Raw genomic sequence first — 22449 nt, forward strand, 5'->3', positions numbered from 1 at the left:
AAATCTGTTGTAACCACATTGGTCGTATCATACATTGCTCTGTTCCAGCTTCCATATAGGGACCCTGGTTTCACTGAACCAATCCTGTGTCACCATGAGATTTTACCAGTTTGCTGAGCGTTCATATTAAAGTAGAAGGTTTGCACCTTCTCATGTAAACACCAGCTGTGTTCTATAAACATTGCCACTGTTTTCACATTCCTTGCTGGGACAGACAAGACTGTGTGACAGCCCCTTTGACCAATGTGGTTGGGAGGTGGGAATGCCACTCTCCAATCCTTGGTCACCTTGCTAGAAGTATAAAATAGGAAGTAATAAACAAAGTAGGGGATTCTCCCTGCTGCTCTGATCCCCCTAAACTCCAGACTCTGTGTGTGTTTCTGGCGAGGCTCACAGTGACACTCCTGTGCCAGCGTTGCCATTGTTGTGGGCACCAGTTCCACTCCAGTCCTCACCCAGTGCTCTACAGGGGCTCCTGAGAGCTGCAGAGGGTCTAACAAACAACCAAACCTGTGCTCCTGGTGAAACAAAGGAGTCAGCAAGGAACGGGTGAAATCTGTGAGCACATGGGCAAGCAGGGACGGTGGGAAAGAGTGAGTGAGGCTTTGAGAGGAGCAAATGCTGCCTCAGTGACCTGCTGATGCACTGCGAGAAAAACCATGGGCATGTGGAGGGAGAGACCTGGCAGGCACCACTCCCAGAACTCCAAACAGCCCTTAGCAGGTCTGAACCCAGCCACAGGAGTCAGAGGAGTCAGGTTCAGCATCTCCGAGGGACAAGAGAGGTCAGGAAGCAGAAAGAGCTCAGGAAGGGAGGTCCTCTCCAGCAGCCCTGTTCCAATGAGCGTGGATGTGCAGGACTGTGAGGGAACGGGCTGCAGCCAGAGGCCAGGCTGTGTGCTGTCCCTGAATGGGCTGATGTCACCACTGCAATGGGAACGTGGGATCAAAGGACACTGGCCTGAGTGCAGCACAGCAGCTCTGGGTGCCCCAGCAGTGACACAATCATCCCATCAGCACTTTCCTAGGAATGACTGGCTTTCTGCAGTGCCAGCATCTTCCCAGGACTCATTAAAGCCAACGTGAACTCAGCAATTTCAGAAGCTGACTGGGATCCCTCCAAAGGGTTCAGCATGGGTTATGTAGGTTTGAGGCTTTTACATGCCCTCAGATGGCTGCAGCAGCACATCCAGCACAAACAACCCTTCACATCCCTCTCCTGTGCCCTCATTTCACAAATCCACCCTGTGCATCTGGACTCACATCAAAATCCTTCACCTTAACGCCAATAATCAACAGCTCAGAACACTCAGAGCAGCTTTCCTGGCACTCTACCTTGGAGATGAAGACCCCAGGCTCATGAATGCCAAAGGGATGGCTGGAATGGTCGCTGCCTCCGACGATGCTGAGCCCCAGGGGACCACCTGCCTTCACCAGGTGGATTTCCTTCAGGAAGAAGAAGCAGAGTCAGAGGCAATGAAGGATATCACATACAGACCACAAACACTACGAACAGGGAGTTGGGGTGTTTTACATGGGTAAGCACAAGGTGAACATTCATGGGACAAGGGGGTTCCCCATGTGGGACTCTATAACCTGGAGAAGAGCTAGAATGGGGGTCCCAAGAGAGCTGGAGAGGGATTTTGGACAAGGGTGTGGAGTAATGCAAGGGGGAACAGGTTCCCCCTAAGAGTGGGCAGGGTTAGATGGGATACTGGGGAGAAATCCCTCTCTGTGAGCGTGGGGAGGGCCTAGCACTGGCTGCCCAAGAACCTGTGGCTACTTCCTCCCTGGAAGTTCTCCAGGCCAGGTTGGAAGGGGCGTGGAGCAAGCTGGGATAGCAGAAGGTGTCTCTGCCCTTGGCAGGTGGTTGGTGGGTCTGGGTGGGCTTTCAGCTCCCTTCACCCCACGCTCCATCCTCCTACACCGACACCCCCAGCCCCGATAACCCAGCGGGCCGGGAATTGGATTGGTGGGTCTGGGTGGGCTTTCAGCTCCCTTCTCCCCACGCTCCATCCTCCCACACCGACACCCCCAGCCCTGATAACCCAGCGGGCCGGGGATTGGATTGGTGGATCTGGATGGGCTTTCAGCTCCCTCCATCCTCCTACACCGACACCCCCAGCCCCGATAACCCAGCGGGCCGGTCCCCACCGCAGCACCCCTCCCTCCAAAGGAGCCCGGCCAGGCTCCCAGCGCCGCCCCCAGGCCCAGCTCACCTCGATGGGGTACTGGTCCTCCATGCCCTTGCAGAGGTGGTTCCTGGGCGGCGCGGGCGGCTCCTCGGGCGGGCAGTCGCCGGGCCCGGGCGGCGGCGGGGAGTGCAGGCGCCCGCGGGGCGCGGCGCCCTCGCCGCCCGGCTGGGCGCCCTCTCTCTCCACCAGCAGCGCGATGGTGGGGGCGGCCGCGGTAAGCAGCGCTACGGCCTGATCATGCCTGGCTTCTGTCATGTCTACCCCATTGATCTAGAACAAGCCGCAAAGGCGGCGTCAGGCGGCGCTGGCAGAGCCCCCGGGGAGCCCTGCCCTGCCTGTGCCCCAGAGCTCCTCGTGAGGCTCCCAGCGCCCTCTGACCTGGCACAGGGACACAGGCACTGCTCGTTCCCACCGATCCCAGTTCCCCTCCTGCTCAGCCTTCCTGCCCTTCCCCACATTCCCTGCACATCTGCAGCACCCCTGACATGGGGACCACGCAGCCCAGTGTGATGTTCCACCTCCCACAGCCAAACCTCTCACGGGAGAGGCAAAACCAGTGACTGCCAGTGCAGTGCCACACACAGGGACGTGCTGCAGCGCCTGCTGCCCTGTCCCTGAGCCACTGTCCCCTTTGGTCACCCACAGCCCCACACAGACACTGCAGGCACGATCTGATGGGTGACAGACCTGTCACTGGGACACTGCTGCCCAGGCTGGGCAAGGTCATGGTAGCCCAGGGAAGACGCCAGCTCTAGGACATTAAAAATGACCCCAGGTACAGAGGGATTTGAAGAACAGAGAGCCTTTTCTACAAAATCAAGATTTAGAACTGCCTCCCTAGAAACTCAAAGGACTGGAAAGTACGTGACTGTTCTCCATGGATGTACAAGGGGCAGAAACCTGAGGAGAGCTGAGCTGAGTGAACACAGCCAAAACAACAGAACCTGACAGGGAAAAGCTGAAAATTAAAAGGTTTCTAGTCATTAGATTCTGGGAAAACTATCCAAAATGAACAATGGGGACATGAAAAAAGGAGCTGCCAAGATGGGGTTTGATCAGCTCATGAAATAACGTGACTGTGAGAGTCACAGCAACTGGGCTTTGCAGCCCAACTCACGACTGCCTGATTCCCAGAAATATTATTGTTACTCCCAGCTCCTTCCCAGAGAGAGTCTGTGGGCTCAGCTGACGTGCACCATCTGCCAGGGCTTTGTGCAGACCCCCCGAGACCCTCCCAGCACTCAGTGCACCTCCTGTCCCACCCACAGCTGTGGTGCTGCTCTCCTTAGGACAGGGAGGGAGGACAAGCGGCCCTGTGCTGTCCTGGGAACTCCCCAGCGTCACCTCTGTGACAGCACTGTCCCCAGAGGGACACCTCTGAACCACAGGGGTGCCAAGGCAGCGGCTGGCACACGCCCAGAGGAAGAGGAAGGATGAAAGGAACCCGGGCAATGGCAGGACATGGCATCAAGCAGGAAAGGTCACAAATTAACCACACAGGGGCACAGCCCTCAAGGGAGTGCAGGTACCAGACACACGGCTCACACACTCCCAGATGGATCCTTCAAGCAGTCACCAAAAGCAATCACCCACAGGAATCACCCACACCAGAGAAGGGAGACCAAACCTGGCAACCAGCTCGCAGAAGGGATGGAGATTGGAAGGGGCTGTCTCAGCAGATCTCGTGTAGGAGAGGGCCAGGTGGTTGCAGGAAGCTTGAGGGAGGTGTTGTGGGAATATGCAGCACTCATTATGGGACATTTAACAGAACAGAGAAAGGACTGGAGGTGAGGAACGAGCACGGGGAAATACAGGGGAGAACAAGAGGCTGCTGGTCAGTGCTGGTCTGGCCAAGCTCTGGGGCTGAGTCCACATCTGCTCTGCCTTCCCCCCACATTCTGTATTTACTGCACTGCTTCACTCTGTTCTGGTACATGTGCGAGAGCTACTGGTAAAATTCAAGCTGGACCAGCCAGCAAGTAGGAATCCAAAACGTGGGCAGACTCAAGAGGTGGCCCAGAAGCTGGATGAAAAGCCTGGGGTCTGGCCAAAGAGCCTGGAAGAGCTGGTGCTTGGAGCAGAGGCTGGAGACCTGCAGACAGGAGCACTGACTGCACTGAGGGGGGCAGGACTGTGCCTGTTCCACCAGCAAGCTGAATCCCAGTGAGCTGAGGGCAGGACAGGGAGAAGCTGGCACTACCTGTGCCCAGGTGTGCACCTGTACAGGTCCTGCCCCCCTCCTGCCTCTGACTGGGGACCAGCTGTGTGTGCAGTGTGTCCCACGTCTGCAGTTTGCACTTTTCCCTGCTGACAGCTGCCCCTGGGAGCAGGGAGAGCAGCAGCGTGTCCAGGGGACTGGGAAGGCGGGATTCCCTGGGTCCTCTGATGGTTAACAAAGGCAACATGCAGGAGAGATTTGGCTCTTTGGTTCTATCACCAGATCAAGGCCAAACACGCCCACTGAGTGGGAACAAGATGATCTTTAAGGTCCCTTCCAGCCCAAGCCCTGCTCTGACTCTGTAACACTGTGATGACACTGCAGCAGCATGACCCACTCATTTCTCACATTCTCTGCTGTTTTCCTGCCCCTGACAGGATGAGAGTGGTCAGGTGGGGTCAGAGCAGCAGGGCACAGCGGTGCCTGCCTGGAGCAGAGCACAGGACTCCAGGAGTCAGAGGTGACTCAAGGGTAACAGCCCTTGGTGCATTTCACACAGGAACTCTCTGCTACCTGGCAATCCTGGGTGCCTACCCAGCTTTTGGGCAGCTGATTTTCCACGGCCTTTATCTGGCTAGAGAGCAAGGCCAACCCTGCAGCACGGCTCTCCGAGTGCCATGGGGAAGGGACATGTCCTTTCCCTGCTCCATGTATTTCTCTGTGTGCCAGGGAATTCTATTATCCTGGCAAATCTCTAAGGGGTCACACTGCCTCATTCACGTGTCACCCACCACTATCCTAAATCTCCCCACAATCAGTTTTCTTCCCAGTCCTATCCCAGAAGTATCAGCTGCCCTTAGCAACTGCTCCCAGTGCTGCAGCCTCCCTGCCAGACTCCCATCCCACAGCTCCAGCTCTCCAGCATCCCCCAGCAGGTCCCTGTGCAGTGTTCCCCCCCTAAATGTCCCCTCCCAAGGGACACAGGGAGGCAGGGGAGTGAGTGACAGTCACTGGGGCACGTTCAGGGGTGTTAACTCAGGGGAGGCCTTGGCTGGGCTCTTCAATCCCTGTGCTCAAAGCTCCCCTGAGAAGGTCACAGGAGCAACCCCAGTTCTTCTGCTGAGGAGAAGTCCAGGAGGATTTAGAGCACAGGGGAAGAGCAGGAAGCTGTGCTGTATTTATTTCCTTAAGAAAACAGAATTCTTTGGCAAAGTGAGAGCTGAGCATGACCAGGAGACCACGGCTCTGGAAATGGGCCCTGCCTGAGGGACCTGTGAGCCCTGCACCAGCGAGGGTCTGCCCACTCCCCACGCAGGGAACCTGCACCCACATCCCAGAAACCATGGCAGCGTGGAAGCTTTCCAATAAAAACAGGCAACTGCTGCTTCCAAAGAGGGTGGTAAGCAGGCTTGTCCTGCTGAGTGCTCTCCTGAAAGGTGACGTGTTCCTGCACTCATCAGAGGTGAGAACGAGATCTGAGCTTCAGCTGGTGATCAACACCAAACCTGCACGGTCACACACACCTCAGCACAGGTAACCCCCCCTGGGGGTGTCAGGAACAACGCCAGCAACGCCTCAGCCGTGTCAAAATCCAGCAGAGGCCCAAACCCTGCAGGACATGAGCTCACACATCCCATAAGGAATGCACGGCCTGCTATTACTGGGGAATTAGATCTGCTTTTCCTATGAAGCTGCCCATGGATATAAATAGAGCTGCTGAAGCAGGGTGGAGACAGGTTTGACTTTTGAACCTATTCTAAGATTTTGTGTCTCCTTTTTCCACAGGCTGAGCAAACCAACTCCAAATGATGGGCCTTGGTACTGTCTCTGTACCATGGAGCATCAAAACATGAGCAAATCCAAAATAACTCAGTCAATCTGGCATTAATCACGGGCAGGGCTTGATTTTGGGGAGTGGGGAGCACTAGAAGGGAGGGAGAGATGCTATAGCAGCTCAACCTTCCTGCCAAGACACCAGTGTCAGACGTGGGCCCAAGCTGCACTAAAGCCTTGTGCCTGAGCAAATACAGCACAGCCCCAGGCCAGGGATAGAGCAGACAGAAGCCAGCACTGACGAGGCTGTATCAGTGTTTACTCACGCCAGCGCCGTGGTAACGCGTGCTCTTACCACAGCAGCTGGGCCAGAAACCCACCACCAGCACCAGGGCTCCCTCAGAGGCAGCATGCGAGCGTGGCAAGAGGGGTGGGAGGCTCAGCAGAGGCTCCCACGGGAGGGCAGTGAGGACCAGGAGGCAGAGACACGAGGTTAGAGCAGTGAGATCCACACGGGCAGGACGGGGCCGAGGCCAGAGCTCCAGGTGAAGCAGGGAAGCACTGAAGCACCTCTGCACTGCTCCACAGCACCCCTGGGCAGCTCCTTCTGCCCCAGCCCACCCCAGCCCACCCCCCTGTGCCCCAAGGGGCTCCCCCTGTCCCTGTGGCCGAGCCCCCACCCAGGCTCCAGAGGAACACCAGGCTGGGGCAGCGCTGCTGTGTCCCCTCCCTCCATGCCATTCCTGGGGAAAGCACTCACATAAAGCATTAGGGACAGGGGAGGTGTAACTGCACCCACCACCAGAGAACCAGGGCAGAACCACCCGAATTACAGGCTCTCCCAGAAGGCTCAGGAGCTGGAAAAAGGGCCCCCAAACTCCAGCCCCAGTAATGGGGAAGCAGCCCCTGCACGAGGAAGGGCGTGGGGCCGAGCCAGCCCCTCCTGGCACACACACTCACCGAGATGACTCTGTCTCCGACGTGCAGGATCCCATCCCGGTGGGCTGCACCTCCCTCTGCGATCCGGGAGATGAAGATGCCCTGGAGCACAGTCAGCAGGGTCAGAGCAGCCCGGGCTTTCCCTCACCTGAGCCTGGCTCTCCAAACCCGTTCCCAGACACCGGGCAGGTCTCAGTCCTCTTTCCTCCACAGACCCTTCTGTCCCAATGCTTCCCACACAAACCCTCTGCTCCCAGAGCCCCTGACAGCAAAGCCCTGCCGTGGCCCCGAGCCTGGAATCTGTGCCAAGAGGGCAGCAGCAGGATTAGATGTCACTGGCAGGGATTGGGAGCCCCAGCCCCCTCTTCTATAAAAAAGGCAGAGGGACTTTGGACAAGGAGTGACAGCATAAGGAGGAATGGCTCCCACTGCCAGGGAGCAGGGTCAGGGGGGATATTGGGAAGGAATTGTTCCCTCTGAGGGTGGTGTGGCACGGGCTGCCCAGAGAAGCTGTGACTGTCCCAGCCCTGAAAGCGTTCAAGGCCATGGTGGGCTTGGAGCAACCTGGGCCAGTGGAAGCTGGCCAGGACAAGAGGATGGAATAGATGAGGGGTCCCTCCAAACCCAAACCACTCTGGAATTCCGTGACTCCCTGACTTAAGCACACCTGGCTCTCAGAGACCAGCCCAGGGCCAGGCTGCACTGCTGCAGGCGCAGGGCTGAGGAGGATTGGGGGATCCCCGGGATCAGACTGACCGTGTCCCCCGCCCGGTACGGGGTGGAGCCCTTGCCGCCAGCGATGCTGAAGCCCAGGCCCTTCTCGTTGCGCATGAGGCAGGTGGAGAATCTGTGCGCGGGCGGCGCCTCGGGGCCCTCGGGGAAGCGCAGCCCCCCGCGCCGCTCCCGCGGGCTGTAGTCGTCCTCGGGCCGCAGCGGGGTGACCGTGATGGCGTTCTCGGGCTCCACCATCCGCTCCCGCAGCACCGTCATGGACACCGAGCTGCCCGAGCCCCGCAGCGCCTCCACGGCCACGTGGTGCTCGGCACAGTGCAGGGACACGCCGTTCACCTGGGGACACAGGGACAGCCTGGCCTCAAACACAGCCCTGGGTGACACAGAGAGCCCTGGGCAACACACACAGCCCTGGGCAACACACACAGCTCAAACCAACACACACAGCCCTGGGCAACACACACAGCCTGGCCTCACACGTGGTGCTCGGCACAGTGCAGGGACACGCCGTTCACCTGGGGACAGAGGGACAGCCTGGCCTCAAACACAGCCCTGGGCAACACAGAGAGCCCTGGGTAACACAGAGAGCCCTGGGCAACACACACAGCTCAAACCAACACACACAGCCTGGCCTCACACGTGGTGCTCGGCACAGTGCAGGGACACGCCGTTCACCTGGGGACAGGGACAGCCTGGCCTCAAACACAGCCCTGGGTGACACAGAGAGCCCTGGGTGACACAGAGAGCCCTGGGCAACACACACAGCCCAAAGAAACACACACAGCTCAAACCAACACACACAGCCTGGCCTCACACGTGGTGCTCGGCACAGTGCAGGGACACGCCGTTCACCTGGGGACAGAGGGACAGCCTGGCCTCAAACACAGCCCTGGGTGACACAGAGAGCCCTGGGTGACACAGAGAGCCCTGGGTGACACAGAGAGCTCAAACCAACACACACAGCCCTGGGTAACACAGAGAGCCCTGGGTGACACACAGAGCCCTGGGTAACACACAGAGCTCAAACCAACACACACAGCCCTGGGCAACACACACAGCCCAAAGAAACACACACAGCTCAAACCAACACACACAGCCTGGCCTCACACGTGGTGCTGGGCACAGTGCAGGGACACGCCGTTCACCTGGGGACAGAGGGACAGCCTGGCCTCAAACACAGCCCTGGGTAACACAGAGAGCCCTGGGTGACACACACAGCCCAAAGAAACACACACAGCTCCAACCAACACACACAGCTCCAACCAACACACACAGCTCAAACCAACACACACAGCCCAAAGAAACACACACAGCCTGGCCTCACACACGGCCTCCCCTCACACACAGCCCTGGGTAACACACACAGCCTGGTCTCACACACGGCCTCCCCTCACACACAGCCCAAACCAGCACACACAGCCTCTCCTCACACACAGCCCTGGGTAACACACACAGCCTGGTCTCACACACAGCCCCAACTCAGGCACTGCTGCCCCAGGAACTGGCTCAGCCTCTCCACACCCCACCCAGGCCCTGCTCCCACAGGTGTGTCCACACCTCTGGGAAGTTTTCCTTCATTCTTACAGCGCCTGCTGCCTGTCCCAGGCCAGGGCAGCCAAGGAAAGGCCCTTTCAGAGGAATTCTGTCCCTATATGGAGTCCTGAATTCCCTACACTTGTATCATCCCTACAGGCAACATCTCAGACAGGTAACTCCCCACACTGAAGCATCTCTACCAACAAAATTCAGCAAAATTTAACACAACTCAGGCCGACCCTTGTTCATCTTCCAGAAGGGACATCCACCTGCTCCCACCTGAAACACCTGGAGCTGTCAGTGTGACAGTCCCTCAGCGAGGGGAATGGCACAGAGCAGCTCATCCTGAGTGTGGCACGGCAGGGAGAACCAGGGCATGAGGCCCAGGCAGGCTGGATGGGGCTTGGAGCAGCCTGGGCTGGTGCAAGGTGTCCCTGCCCATGGCAGGGGGAGGAATGAGCTGAGCTTCCACGTCCCTTCCCACCCAAACAATTCCCATGGCTGGCTCCCTGAGTATCAAATTATTTCACAGGGTTCACTTCTGCCCTGCCCAGGTGTGCACAGCTCAGCCTGCTGGGGATGTATTTTTTCCCACCTGGGTCACACAATACTTCAGACCTGGGCCAGAGTAAATGCAGGAGCTCATAAAGCAATAAAAGATTCATGGTAACATAAATTAAACAACTGTCTCTGAGCCAAAGGGATTTTGTTTAGCTCTCACACATCTCCTAATGCTTAATTTGGTCTAAAACGTGTGTGATGCAAACCCATTCCCAGTCACCTCATACCTCCACTCCAAGTTACCAGGAGCATTTTCTTTGCCACAGGAGTCGAGTCCTTACCTCCAGAAGTTTGTCACCAACACGGACCCCTGCACGAGCTGCAGGGCCCTCCTCAGACACACGGGAAATGAAGATGCCCTGGAAACAAACCCATCTGTCACATGGAGAGCCCATTCCATCTGTGACATGGAGAGCCCATTCCATCTGTGACATGGAGAGCCCATTCCTCACCCCTGTGGAGCGCAGAGACCCCGCAGCCCCCCCAGCTCCCAGGAGAGGGGTCAGACCCTGGCCAGCCCTGACCCCAGAATGAGGGGACACGACAACCACAACAACCCACTCAGGGGCTGGGAAAAGGGGACAGAAACCTCACTGCAGGGCTACCCAAGGTGACAAGGGGGACAGAAACCTCATTGCAGGGCTACCCAAGGTGACAAGGGGACAGAAACCTCATTGCAGGGCTACCCCAAGGTGACAAGGGGGACAGAAACCTCACTGCAGGGCTACCCAAGGTGATGAGGGGACAGAAACCTCATTGCAGGGCTACCCAAGGTGACAAGGGGACAGAAACCTCATTGCAGGGCTACCCAAGGTGACAAGGGGGACAGAAACCTCATTGCAGGGCTACCCCAAGGTGACAAGGGGAACAGAAACGCCAGGGCAGGGCTACCCCTGGGTGAGCCACAAGAGCAGGGAATGACACTTTAACCCTCTTCCAGTGGGACTGGCACACAGCTGATGCCACCAGGCAGGGAACAACCCCACGCTCTGTGCCCCAGGACACAGCTGGGAAGGAACCCCCTGCTCCCACGGCTGCTGCAGGTCAGACCAGCCCGGTCCAGGGGCAGGAGCTGCTCCACCCCGCCAACCTCCTGCGCTGGGGGGGTTCAGGGCTGCTCCCACCCGGCCCCGAAACGCTCAGGTGTGAGGACACCCCGCCCTCAGCTATGCAGAACCAGCCCCGAGAGCCTCAGCAGTGACACAGCCCAGGCCTTACCTCGTCATCCCCCTTATAGGGCGTGGAGCCCTTGCCCCCCGCGATGCTGATGCCCAGCCCCCCCGTCTGCCGCACGATGGTCAGCGTCAGCTGCAAGCACAAGGGACAGGGTCATGGTCAGGGCACTCCGGAGCAGGGGACAGCTCTTTTCATGAAAAACAGCAGCTCCAGAGCATCTGCTGACCTGGGGAGCCGTGGCACCCATGGGAGAGCCGTGGCACCCATGGGTGAGCTGTGGCACTCATGGGAGAGCCATGGCACCCATGGGAGAGCCATGGCACCCGTGGGTGAGCCGTGGCACTCATGGGTGAGCCGTGGCACCCATGAGGGAACCGTGGCACCCATGGGTGAGCCATGGCACCCATGGGAGAGCCATGGCACCCATGGGAGAGCCATGGCACTCATGGGTGAGCCGTGGCACCCGTGGGGGAGCTGTGGCACCTGTGGGGGAGCCGTGGCACCCGTGGGGGAGCCGTGGCACCCGTGGGGGAGCCGTGGCACCCGTGGGGGAGCCGTGGCACCCGTGGGTGAGCCGTGGCACCCATGGGTGAGCCATGGCACTCATGGGTAAGCCATGGTACCCGTGGGGGAGCCGTGGCACCCGTGGGGGAGCTGTGGCACCCATGGGAGAGCCGTGGCACCCATGGGTGAGCCATGGCACCCGCAGGGGAGCCGTGGCACTCATGGGTGAGCCATGGCACCCATGGGTGAGCCATGGCACCCATGGGTGAGCCGTGGTACCTGTGGGGGAGCCGTGGCACCCGTGGGAGAGCCATGGCACTCATGGGTGAGCCATGGCACCCGTGGGGGAGCCGTGGCACTCATGGGTGAGCCATGGCACCCGTGGGGGAGCCGTGGCACCCGTGGGGGAGCCGTGGCACTCATGGGTGAACCGTGGCACCCGTGGGGGAGCCGTGGCACCCGTGGGGGAGCCGTGGCACTCATGGGGGAGCCGTGGCACCCGTGGGGGAGCCGTGGCACTCGTGGCACTCACGCCTCAGAGGCACCACCACACCACGTGGGACACACAAATCCCTTCCCACAGCTGAGCCTTGACCCAGCTTGCTCACGATGGACACAGCAGAAGGGGATTCCACCACAAAGCAAACTGGGCAGCCACAGACTGGGACTGGATCACAGGGGCAGCGTTCACACCACAGCCCGGCTCTGCCGTGGGGCTCCCTTTGAGTGTAATTCCATCCGGGGGATCCCAGGTCACCCCAGCGTGGTGTGCAGTGACACGGATGGCACCTTGTCCAGAATACTCTGGATGGACACTTGGTTTTGTTGTATTGGTGGAAATCAACACACAACTCCAAAAAACCCCATCTGTGCTGTCCAGATCCTCTGCTTCCCTCTGCCCCAGCTGCTCAGGATCCAGCTGAGCAATCCACAGCTCTTCTCCTCCCTGCCTCCCACCTCTACAAACCCAGTTATGCCCCTGCCAACAGCTGATCTCACTTGACCTGAAGCTGTTTCTTTTAAGGACACCAGCATGAACCATTCCCAATGCCACAGTCACGAGAAGGCAGACAGGGAGCACGAGGTAGGACAAAGGGAAAGGAACAGGACAGACAGGGCTCTCTCAGGGCCAAGGACCAAGGAGCTGGTGAGGTAAGGGACAGAAACGAGCACAGACTCCTCTAGAGAACCAGATCTGTTGTCCTCCATGTCACCCCTTTGGAAACAAAGCCCAGGATGGAGAGAGGCTGCTGCAGAGATGTCAAGTGTCAGTGTCAGCTCCACATGGCCACAGCATGGGCAGCAAAGAAGGCAGATTACCTTCCTGAACACTTCCCTCCCAACCCTCTTCCACTTCTGCAATGACAGAACCAACATCTTGTGGAGCTCCACATTCTGCTAAGTTTAAAACAAAGACCAAACCAAAAAAACCCAGCAGGAAACGTGAAACCAACTGAGGTGCTCTGCCAGTTCCTTTGACACCCAGTTAACAGCACAGAACGCTCTGGGATCTTCCCAGGGAAATCCCTGTATCCAGACCTACCATCAGCTCACTGTCTCCGGTGCAAGAGCCAGAAACTGAGTAAAACTCCAAGTTCTGGAGTACCCAAGTACGACAGAAATAAATGGGGCACTGATGAGACAGCACCACATCCAAGACAGCCCACCTCAAAGCAGCTCCTGACCAGACAAACGCTTCTTGCATGGCCGTGTCTGGTAGGAAGTGATTACAACACCCCTGTTGATTACAACACCCCTGTTTTTCCATGCAGACTCAGTGGGCTCTAGAAATGCTCAAAGACTCACACCTGTACTGTTCAGTGAGTGCTTGGACGCTGCTCTCAGGCACAGGGGAGGATTTCTGGGGTTGTTCTGTGCAGGGCCAGAAGCCAGACTTGATGATCCTGGTGATCAGGAAATTGTGTAATTCTGCTTCAACACAAAGGTTAGAAATTCTGCTTCAACACAAAGGTTCTAAGGATGATAGAAGGCCAGGTCTCCAGGTAAGGATTACAGACTAGCCTGAGAGCAGGATCCATATTTCCCAGAAAGCAGCTGATGGTTCTGCTCAGTGCCCGAATCCATGGGACAGGATCGATTTTGGACAGTGACTGAGACTGTCTGATGTCACTGCCACAGGAATTCACTTCCAGCTGCAGGGGAAGCTGGTGCTGTGAACTAACAGAAAGATACACCACAAACCCCCTGGATTTCACACATTCAGCAAACCAGTCTAAAAATGTGGGGAAACCTGCCAGAAAAGCCAACTGGCCTGAGGGGGAAGAACCTTCTCTGCATCATTGTACACTGAAAAGCACAACACCAAGAAGAAAACAGTCCAGATTAAAAATACTGGGACAACTGTAGCAAAGGGGCTTGAACCAGATATAAACAAACGTAGACTGAAAAGAAGATTTCAAACTCCAAAGCAAATCAGTTCTCCCACAAAACCAGTGTGGTGAGGTACTGAACTGGGGGATGTTTGTTTGAGGTCCATGCAAAGAGTAACTGATGGGAATATGAGCTTTAAGAGGGAGGACCTGGATCCAGCAGCCTGTAACAGCCCTTCATGTCACAGTTCAGGCTGTTTCCTGCACTAAACCTTCAGTTCTTTGTTCCCCAAAGCTTCTCTTTCCCAAGGCTGCTCCCTGGACTGCCACGATGTTGGACTGGCACTGAAACAGAGCACAGAGCTGGACCCAGCAGGGACAGCTCAGATCCTGCCATGGACTTCACTGGGTATTTTTGAGTGTTTTCCCCCCAAAGGCAGAGATGCACCCACAGCCCACCTCAGATGATCTGATCTGTGCTGCCTCCCATCAAAACTCACTGCTTCTTCCTCTGCAGAAAGGAAAAACCACCATGGAGAGGGCATCACACTCCCAGTTCCCCGACAGGGGTCCAGCCCTGCATGTTAAAGTGCTGCAGTGCCAGGGGAAAGTGAGTAAATGGAAAATGCTGCCACATCAGCTTTGAGCTGCCACCCTTCCCCCTGGGCTCCCCTGGGAACCCACCCACCCTCAGTGGCCCTGAACACGACGCAGGGAAGCAGCTCCCCCTGTCCCCTTCAGCCCTGCCTGTGCCTCTTTGGGGACACCAAACACGAACCGGGGCCACCTCAACCCAGGTTTCACATGGCTTTTGGTGTCACTGGTTTTTACCATGGAATCATGGAATGGTTTGGGTGGGAAGGGACCTTAAAGCTCATCCAGCCACCCTTCTCTTGCTGCTGCAGGGATTGCAGCTTTGAGGAAGTAACTGCACACACCAGAAGTGCTGCTCCCCTGCACAGACTCCCTGCCAAGCAGCAGCCAGGGACAGCTGTGTGCTGCCCAGGGGATTTGGGGCAGTCTGAATTTGCTGCTGTGCCAGGCAATTCACCACTGAGGATTCCTGCAGCCTGCCAGGGGCACAGCAGACACTGAGGCAGTGACCAGCCTGCTGGAGCCCAGGACACCCCTCTGGCCGCCCTGGAGGGTCTGGAGACCAGACAGGGGGTCTGGGGTCTGTCCAGGGGCTCAGCCAGCCTCACACAGAGCCCAGGAGGACACTGCCTCTGATCCCTGCCATGGCAGTGAATGCCCACAGTGTGTGAAGAATCACAAGCCGGGAGAATTCAAAATAAGCAGTAGTTAGTTAATCAGAGAGTGTAAATGTAGAATTTAGGATTTTTAGTACATGGGTTTGAAGAGGCAAGATGGAGGAATTGGGGAGTGGTCCTGTCCTCCTTGTTCTTGTTCTTTTCCCCCATTTTCTGTTGAGTTGGGTCACAAGGATTGGTTTAGAGTAGAAATGACAGGTTAACATAGGTAGTGAGTATTGGTAAGATTCTGTAAATACAAAATATGTTGTGTTTGGACCAGGGAATGGTGCAAAGGGTCCAGGACCCTCTGATCCACCCAGTCTGCCGCATGTCCTGCTCTGCTGGGGACGCCCTGCAGAGCTGGGGAAGAACTGAGAGATAATGAAGAATAAACAACCCTGGAAACACGGACTGGGGACTCAGCCTGTCTGCTCTGGCTCCAGTGTGAGACCTCTTGGGCAAGGGAAGCTCAAAAGTTTTGTTACCTCAGGGAAGAGCAACCCTGAGACCACCCACGGCACCCAGAGCACTCAGGGGACAAAGCTCAGAGCTGCTGCACTTGAGAGCTGCTGAAAGACCAAGTCCTTCCTCCAAACATCCCCACAGGAGTGGGGTTCAAGGGCTTCACATCCAGCAGACACAAAGTTTCTGCCAGCACAGGCATCAGTTTATAAATGGTTGTGCCTGTGGATGAACACAGCTGGGGTCAGTTTGGGACCTCTCATAGCAAGAAAGACATTGAGGGGCACCAGATACAGGAACAGAGCTGGGGAAAGGTCTGGAACACCAGGAGCAGCTGAGGGGGCTCAGCCTGGAGAAAAGGGGGCTCAGGAGGGACCAGCTCAGTCTCCTCAACTCCCTGACAGGAAGGTGGAACAGGATGGGGGACAGACTTTGCTCCCAGGAAACAACGGACAGGACAAGGGCAAACAGTCTCAAGTTGTACCAGGAGTGGTTTAGGTGAGATTCTGGGAAAATTCCTTCCTGTGGAAGGAATGGCTGTCCAGCCCTGCCAGGGATTGCTCAGGACAGGGGTGGAGTCCTCATATCTGGAAGTGTTCAAAGAACATGTGGACATGGCACCTGAGGACATGGGTTAGTGACAACGTGGTGACAGTGCTGGGTTGATGGCTGGACTTGCTGATCTTCAAGGTCTTTTCAAACCCTACTGATTCCCTGACTCCCAGTGTCCAATCTTCAAATTTACATGTTCCAAAAGATTTGAGACTGTCATACTGACACAGGAAATGCACACTGCAATAAATAATTTGGATTTATGCTGGGACAGACGTGTGACGAGGGACAGGTGCCACGTGAAGGTGAGGGATCCACTTCCACAGCAGCTGAAGAATCCATTAAATACCATCAATAATCCTTTCAAAAATCAAAAGGACTGGACAACTTGTGTTCAGGAGTCCCAACATTTGCCTGAGACCTCTGACATGCTTATAGAGCATTTCCAGAATTCTGGGCTTTTTTTTTACCCTGAGACCCCTGAGATGCTTATACAGCATTTCCAGAATTCTGGTTTTTTTTACCCTGAGACCTCTTATGTTGTGCTGGTGGAGTGAGAGGCTGCACAGAACGATGCCTGTAACCACCAGCTCCTCCCCAGACACCACTCCAGACCAGTAACTGAGGAACACACGTGGCTCTGGCCAGGCACACAAACGGCTCTCAGGAGAAACAGCTGAATTTTGGGAAAATGAGGTATCTCCAAACTCAGACTATTTCACTCTGAGAGACTCCAGACCTGGCTGATGAAGTGAAGATTCACTGAACAGACCTGTGCAAAGCTGTGCCCCAGACTGGCACTGACATCACCCAGTGCTGGTACAGGTGTGAGCTGTACCAGCCAAGAACCAGGTAAGAGTTACTGGGAGAGAAATGAGAATTTGGATTCTGTCAAGATGCATCTTTAATTCTAAAGCAGACAGAATTGAAATAACTCCATTTGAGGGGAGGCTGGGAGCCTTCCAGTTCAGGAGGGGAGATGGACCCTTTTTATCTTTTCATGCCATTAATAACTTCATAGGAGATGATTATTCCATGTTTGTAATCACAAAAGAATTAGGGATATTCAACAGAACTCAGTAAGATATCAAATGAAATATCAGTGGCAGGATTAAAAAATGCTTTTTGATATAAAGCTCAAGTAAATTACATAATTTATTGCCACAAGATTCCGTGGGACTGAAATGTATAGAAGGGAGAGGATCAGACAATCATGGATGGCAGCTCCATGGTGCCTCACACAGGGGCATGAACAGCCCAGAACTCTTGAGCCACAGCGTGCCAGGAGTGAGCAGCCACCAGTGAAGGGATCCCCTTGTCCCTTTGTCCCTTTGTCCTGCTGACCCCCTCAGCTCCTGTCACTGCGCTCTGACACACGTTCAGTCAGTGTAATATAATATAATATAATATAATATAATATAATATAATATAATATAATATAATATAATATAATATAATATAATATAATATAATATAATATAATATAATATAATATAATATAATATAATATAATATAATATAATATAATATAATATAATATAATATAATGTAATGTAATATAATATAACATGTCACTGTCATATTATAGCCTCAGGGTTCAGGTTGGACATCAGGAAGAATTTCTTCCCAAAAGGGTCACCAGGCATTGGCTGCTCAGGGAGGTGGCAGAGTCACCCTCCCTGGAGGTGTCCAGGGAATGACTGGATGTGGCACTCAGTGCTCTGGTCTGGTGACAAGGTGTGGATCAGAGGTTGAACTTGATGGTCTTGGAGGTCTTTTCTAACCTAAATAATTCTGGGATTCTGTTCACCTTGAGTGCATACAGCTGGGACATGGAAGAGCAGGAGCTGGAGGCACTGGTTCACCAGGAAAGATGAGAAGAGCTAAATCTGTCTGGCTTTGGTCAGTGACAGCTCACGGGGAGAGGGAGACAGGCTGAAAATAACAGTGAGCAAAAGGGAGAGGGGAGGTTGCTGTGTGACTGCTGAGAGCTAAATTAACCCCAGCCAGTGGAAAAGGAACGTGGAGGAAAAGTGGCCCTGGCAGGAGAGCGGGCCCTGGACACGGGCTGGAGGTTTCCTGGCTCTGGTGTTATTCTTTCCTCTGCTCCAGCGGGTTTAGTTCTCAAAGGAAAGGGCACCTGAAGGGCAGAGAGGGTGGGCACAGCTCAGAGGAGTCTGAGCACTTCCCTGACTCCTCACTGAACACCTCCACAAAACCAGGGCAAAGCAGAGAACCTGAATGAGACCCCTGACAGCAGCACTGGGAGCAGACAGGACCTGCCACAGCCCCACAGTGACAGCAGCACTGGGAGCAGACAGAACCTGCCACAGCCCCGGGACAGGGACCTGCCACAGCCCCAGCTCAGGGACAGGGACCTGCCACAGCCCCGGGACAGGGACCTGCCACAGCCCCGGGACAGGGACAGGGACCTGCCACAGCCCCGGGACAGGGACCTGCCACAGCCCCGGGACAGGGACAGGGACCTGCCACAGCCCCGGGACAGGGACCTGCCACAGCCCCAGCTCAGGGACAGGGACCTGCCACAGCCCCGGGACAGGGACAGGGACCTGCCACAGCCCCGGGACAGGGACCTGCCACAGCCCCGGGACAGGGACCTGCCACAGCCCCAGCTCAGGGACAGACACCTGCCACAGCCCCGGGACAGGGACAGGGACCTGCCACAGCCCCGGGACAGGGACAGGGACCTGTCACAGCCCCACGGTGACAGCAGCCCTGGGAGCAGACAGGACAGGGACCTGCCACAGCCCCGGGACAGGGACCTGCCACAGCCCCACGGTGACAGCAGCCCTGGGAGCAGACAGGACAGGGACCTGCCACAGCCCCACAGTGACAGCAGCACTGGGAGCAGACAGGAGAGGGACCTGCCACAGCCCCGGGACAGGGACCTGCCACAGCCTCGGGACAGGGACCTGCCACAGCCCCAGCTCAGGGACAGGGACCTGCCACAGCCCCAGCTCAGGGACAGGGACCTGCCACAGCCCCGGGACAGGGACAGGGACCTGCCACAGCCCCGGGACAGGGACCTGCCACAGCCCCAGGACAGGGACCTGCCACAGCCCCGGGACAGGGACAGGGACCTGCCACAGCCCCGGGACAGGGACCTGCCACAGCCCCAGCTCAGGGACAGGGACCTGCCACAGCCCCGGGACAGGGACAGGGACCTGCCACAGCCCCAGGACAGGGACCTGCCACAGCCCCAGCTCAGGGACAGGGACCTGCCACAGCCCCGGGACAGGGACAGGGACCTGCCACAGCCCCGGGACAGGGACCTGCCACAGCCCCGGGACAGGGACAGGGACCTGCCACAGCCCCGGGACAGGGACCTGCTACAGCCTCAGGACAGGGACCTGCCACAGCCCCACGGTGACAGCAGCACTGGCAGCAGACGGGACAGGGACCTGCCACAGCCCCGGGACAGGGACCTGCCACAGCCCCAGGAGAGGGACCTGCCACAGCCCCAGGAGAGGGACCTGCCACAGCCCCGGGACAGGGACCTGCCACAGCCCCGGGACAGGGACAGGGACCTGCCACAGCCCCAGGACAGGGACCTGCCACAGCCCCACGGTGACAGCAGCACTGGGAGCAGATGGGACAGGGACCTGCCACAGCCCCACGGTGACAGCAGCACTGGGAGCAGACGGGACAGGGACCTACCACAGCCCCACGGTGACAGCAGCACTGGGAGCAGACGGGACAGGGACCTACCACAGCCCCACGGTGACAGCAGCCCTGGCAGCAGATGGGACAGGGACCTGCCACAGCCCCAGTGTGACAGCAGCCCTGGCAGCAGATGGGACAGGGACCAGCCGTGCTCAGGGTGCTGCTGTGCTCCTGCACATCCCCATCCCTGCCCCAGGAGACTCAAGGACAGTGGCCACATTTCCCAGAGGCTGAAGGAAGCAAGGATGCCTTTCTGAAACATGAAACATGGTCACATTTGAAGCATAAATAAAACCCAGGGCTCCTACAGATACGTGAATATTCCCAGAACATATGGACTCCTCTCTGAGAGCTGTGTGCCACGGGTATAGATTCATGTCCAGATTAAGAGGATTGCTCTGTGTCTATATAAAGCTGTGATTTCATCTCAGTGCATGAAAGAAATGTCTGCAGTGAAAACAATCCTCCACTGGGACAAACTCCACAGGGAGGTGCTGAGTCACATCCCTGGATGCCACAGACCAAGGCTCCTTCCCTGCAAAACCTGGAGCCTTTTGAGGCCCCTCCAGCCCGGGCTGGCTCAGGATTCAAGGATTAATTACTTAATTAATGAACTACAGAAACTGGGACTTGGGAAGATGGTACTTCCTTCTTATCACCACTGGGAACCAGCTTTGCCACAGGCACAGAAATAGAAAAAGAAGGGAATCCTGCAAAGATCCAGGCTGGCCAAACTATGGAATACAGAAGGACAGGGTCTCCCTGGAAATGAGAACACTCAAATGCTTAAAGAGAAGCAAAAAGCATTGTCCAAAGCCACCAATCCTCAAACCATTTCAGAACCAGAAACAGGACAAAAACCACCCCGATTCAGCTGGAACAGTTAACACTAGAACACATCCTACTTCATCTCTCCATCATCTCTCTCTACTTCATCTCTCCAGCAGCACAGGATTTCTGTCCCTGTTCTCACTGACCTTTCTTGTATGGTGAAATCCTTGGAGCAGTCATTTCTCTGCATTATATTTTCCACCATAAAATTCCACTGGAGACTCTTCTCAGCCCAGCAGTCTCAGACTGTTCTAAAGGTCTGTTTTGCCCATCATTTAATAGACAAGACTAGAAAGGGTAGGGAGTTTACAACTGTCCTAAAATCTACTTCAACAGTGTGCTGCTAAGGGCAGGCCTTGCAGAGGAGAGTATTTATAATTAGTATTTATACCAGTGGAATACATGGAACACTTCCACTAAAGCTGGCATCACCTGCTTTAGAACACACAGGCAGAGACAGCTCTCAGTGCACCTTGTTTGGAGGCCAAACCTCCCCAGGTCCTGAAGGACACAGGAAGAAAAGCTAAAGGTTTTCATAATACAGGTACAAACAAAGGTGGCTAAATAGAATTCCCATCCAGGAACAGCAACTGCCAAATCTGAAATGGAAAAACAAGTATGGAATTTAGTGAACTAAGGTCTGGATGAACTCTCTCACGTTGTCCATGAACTCAGGTAGATCAGGTGAAAGAAAAGGCAGGGAATAAATGAAAATCCCTCTTACCAGAGAACACCAGAGGAATTGGGTTTCTCTGATCCAGCAAAAGAAAGGCTGGAAAAGGTCAGGACTGGTCTCCACAGAAATACACCAAAGACAAGCAGGCAATGGGCCAGCCAGCAGGGAAGAGACTGGACAAGATAAAATACAATGAAAACATGGAACTGAAAAATGACAGATTAAAGTAAATTTTCTAATCACTCCAGAAGCAGAAACGTGGAGCAGTTTGGGGTTTCTCCCTGCAGGAGGAATCTGTGTGTGTGCACACACTGCATAACAGGATGAAACAATCTGTACTTAATAAGAAGTGACTGACTAATTAACCAGAGCACAGCGCTGGGTTGCCAGTCATGGTGACTTCAGCACTTCTTGCAGATCATCTGTTATCCTCCTTGCAAACTCAGCCTTGCTGCTGCTGAGCACAGCCCTTTTTCAGCTGAACTGTAACTTCCAGAAACTTGAAATTGTAACTTCCAGAAATTGAAACTTCCAACCTGTCCCGGCCTGGCCTCATTCCAGTGCCCACACTGGGGCAGAGCTGGGGATTGTCTCCCACCACGGTGTGTCAGAACTTCCTGGGGGTTTCTGTTCTCCTCCACTGGCAGACACAGTCAGAACTCGCTGCAGCAAACAGGGGCCAGTTTAAAGGCAGGCAAATGCTTCAGCCCCTGTGATTTCTATGGGGTGATTGCAATGCCTGACTTTTGTACAAAACCCTGGTTTTGTACAGCAAAGCAGCAAAGCCCCATGTCTGCTACACACAGGGCACCTGCCCAGTGCAGAAGGGAGATCTGGACTCACTGTGTTTAAACATTTTCTCTCCATCAGTCATTTTTCTGCATTTTTCTGCTCTCTTTGTGAAGGCCAACGAGACGATGGCGTGACAGAGCAGAACCAAAATGATCCTGCCCCACCCGTGGAGCAGGGAAAGGAACCTGCAGATGGGACTGCACTTGTGTGAGGAATCACCCCACATCTGCTCCTGGGTCCTCACAGAACCCCAAACTGTGAGGAATCACCCCACATCTACTCCTGGGTCCTCACAG

The 22449-nt window shown here is 55.8% G+C and overlaps 1 protein-coding gene across 11 annotated transcripts in view; it reads right to left on the minus strand.

The window, feature by feature from the left end:
• SCRIB (scribble planar cell polarity protein) overlaps nucleotides 1-22449 on the minus strand; it is a 123148-nt gene that overhangs the window by 51617 nt on the left and 49082 nt on the right. For 10 of the 11 annotated variants that reach the window (XM_063397072.1, XM_063396567.1, XM_063396655.1 and 7 more), the window contains 6 exons: nucleotides 11112-11201; nucleotides 10175-10252; nucleotides 7821-8132; nucleotides 7086-7166; nucleotides 2219-2464; nucleotides 1335-1445 (listed from right to left, as the gene is read on the minus strand). In XM_063397072.1, coding sequence (XP_063253142.1) covers nucleotides 1335-1445; nucleotides 2219-2464; nucleotides 7086-7166; nucleotides 7821-8132; nucleotides 10175-10252; nucleotides 11112-11201 — 918 coding nt within the window. Of the gene's footprint in view, nucleotides 1-1334; nucleotides 1446-2218; nucleotides 2465-7085; nucleotides 7167-7820; nucleotides 8133-8573; nucleotides 8649-10174; nucleotides 10253-11111; nucleotides 11202-22449 lie in introns of those variants that run through there. The other variant, XM_063396900.1, reaches the window with a different exon arrangement.

This window comes from Prinia subflava, chromosome 1 (genome assembly GCF_021018805.1).
Source record: "Prinia subflava isolate CZ2003 ecotype Zambia chromosome 1, Cam_Psub_1.2, whole genome shotgun sequence".
Lineage (NCBI taxonomy): Eukaryota > Metazoa > Chordata > Aves > Passeriformes > Cisticolidae > Prinia > Prinia subflava.